The sequence below is a fragment of the Wasmannia auropunctata genome, unplaced genomic scaffold (genome assembly GCF_000956235.1).
Source record: "Wasmannia auropunctata unplaced genomic scaffold, wasmannia.A_1.0 LD336095.1, whole genome shotgun sequence".
Taxonomy (NCBI): domain Eukaryota; kingdom Metazoa; phylum Arthropoda; class Insecta; order Hymenoptera; family Formicidae; genus Wasmannia; species Wasmannia auropunctata.
The window spans coordinates 3,871,735-3,873,586 of record NW_012026795.1 but is presented as its reverse complement, the minus strand read 5'-3'; the positions used below and the strand labels follow the sequence as shown (position 1 = coordinate 3,873,586).

At 58.7% G+C, this 1,852-nt stretch overlaps 1 protein-coding gene across 1 annotated transcript in view; it reads right to left on the bottom strand.

The window, feature by feature from the left end:
* Window positions 1-92: 92 nt before the first annotated feature.
* Window positions 93-1,852, bottom strand: part of LOC105462821 (proteoglycan 4-like) — a 4,288-nt gene continuing 2,528 nt past the window's right edge. The window contains exon 2 of the mRNA XM_011709671.1: window positions 93-1,252. Within this exon, the coding sequence (XP_011707973.1) occupies window positions 93-1,252 (1,160 nt within the window). The remainder of the gene's footprint in view (window positions 1,253-1,852) is intronic.

Below are 1,852 nucleotides of genomic sequence, written 5' to 3'. Positions count from 1 at the left end.
GACAAGTCGGAGTGCGCGTACTAACGTCCGTGAGCGTAACAATATTTTCAGGATATATTTACAAGGGTAGGAATGTCAGTGTAGATATTCGGTTAAGATGGATTGACTCCAGGGAGAGGTAGGAAGTAAGTCGGGTGGCACCCGAAGGTGCCCGCGCCGAAAGATGCGAAGGCTGTCGCCGGTTGAGGTCGTCTAACCCCCTCCTCCGGGGGGGAGTTCTCCTCGTCCTCGCCGAAGAGCTCTCTCAGCCGAGCCTGAAGATACGGGTTGCGCTGCACCGACGTGATGGCCCGGATCTTGGGGAGCTGCGACTTCCGCGCACGCTTGGCCCGGAGATCCCGGAAGCGCTCCCGTGTTCTGGAACGCTTCGACGGGCTCGCCGAACGTCGGGGGCTGGTGCTTGTGCTCGACGTGCGGTGCGGCGGACTAGTGAGGCTCGCTGATTCGGCGGGCAGGCTCGATGGCTGGTCTGGCGTCGCCGGAGGTTCTCCAAGAGGACTCGGCGGTCGCGCCGGCGTCCTTGGTTGCTGCAGCGTTGATGGCCGCGGGCTCAGAGGCCGGCTCCGGACGGGACTCCGCGGTCGCCCTGGCGTCGGCTTCTGCGGCGCTGTCGGCCGCGGGCTCGGAGGCTGTCTCCGGACAGGACTCCGCGGTCGACCTGGCGTTCGTGGTTTCTGCGGCGTTGTTGGCAGCGGGCTCAGAGGCGCCAGTGAGGAACGAGACTGGGCGCAGGCGACGCCCGTCTGCGTGGAGCGCGAGACCTGGGTGGTGACCGGCCGAGGTCGTGGGTCCGCCAACCTCCACCTTGTCACCCTCTCGTCTGGCAGGTCCACCAGAATCAGCCTCCACGGCAGATACGACACCCCCGGATCCAAACGTCGTCCTTCGCAGATCTCGGGGGTCGACGGAGGAGGGCTCCTGTGTCGAGCGACGGGCGCCCTTGCGGCTGGGGGACGTTCAGGTCCCAGCCTCCACGGCAGATCCGTCACTCCCGGATCTGAGTGTCGTCCTTCGGTAAGCTCGGGAGCCGATGGAGGAAGGCTTCTAGGTAGAGCGGCAACGGGCGCCCCTGCGGCCGGGGGACGGTCCGGTCCCCGTTTCCTTGCCCGCGGGATGGTGGTGGTCGTCCTTCCAACGGTGGTCGAATTTCGCCCGGGTGGGCAGTGGAAAGGAGGCAGAGGCCTTGGCGGAAGCTTTGGATCGAAAGGCCGGGACTCCCTCTTCCTTTCGATCTCAAAGAGCCGAGCTTGCTCTGTCCGAGGGTACAGGTATCTCAAAATGCTTCAGGATAACGGCCTACGAGGTAAGCTCGCGTTATCCTGAAGCGAGGAACAGGCTGAGGACCTCCCACGGATTCATAGATGTAGCGGGCGTGGGTGTTTCTTCATTACGAGATTTGTCGTGGCGCCTGCGGCGCCTAGCGGCGGCGCCGCGCACCACTCTCATCACGTGGCGGGCGCGCGCGGGCTCGGCGCGCGGGCCAAGCGCGCGTGCATTAATGTAAGCGTACCGCTACAAACTAATGTAAGAATATTAGGCTCTAATATACAAATAAAAATGGTAAAATAAAATGCCTTTAAGAGCCGACGCAGTTCTTGTGGCGCAAATGATCCCTTTATTGAAGTATAGTAGACGTTTCGACTCTTGGATTGAGTCCTCTTCAGTACAGATTTTTCTCATATCATCGCAATATAAATTCCATTTCCGATCTGCTCCCTAGCTCATTCTTAATAATTTAATCAGAAAACTGATGTGTCAAATTGAAGTGAAAATGTCAATGCTGTAAATAAAATCCAAACCTATGTATGTCTTATAATATAATTCAGTTTACTGAGTCACTAAATTAAAAACG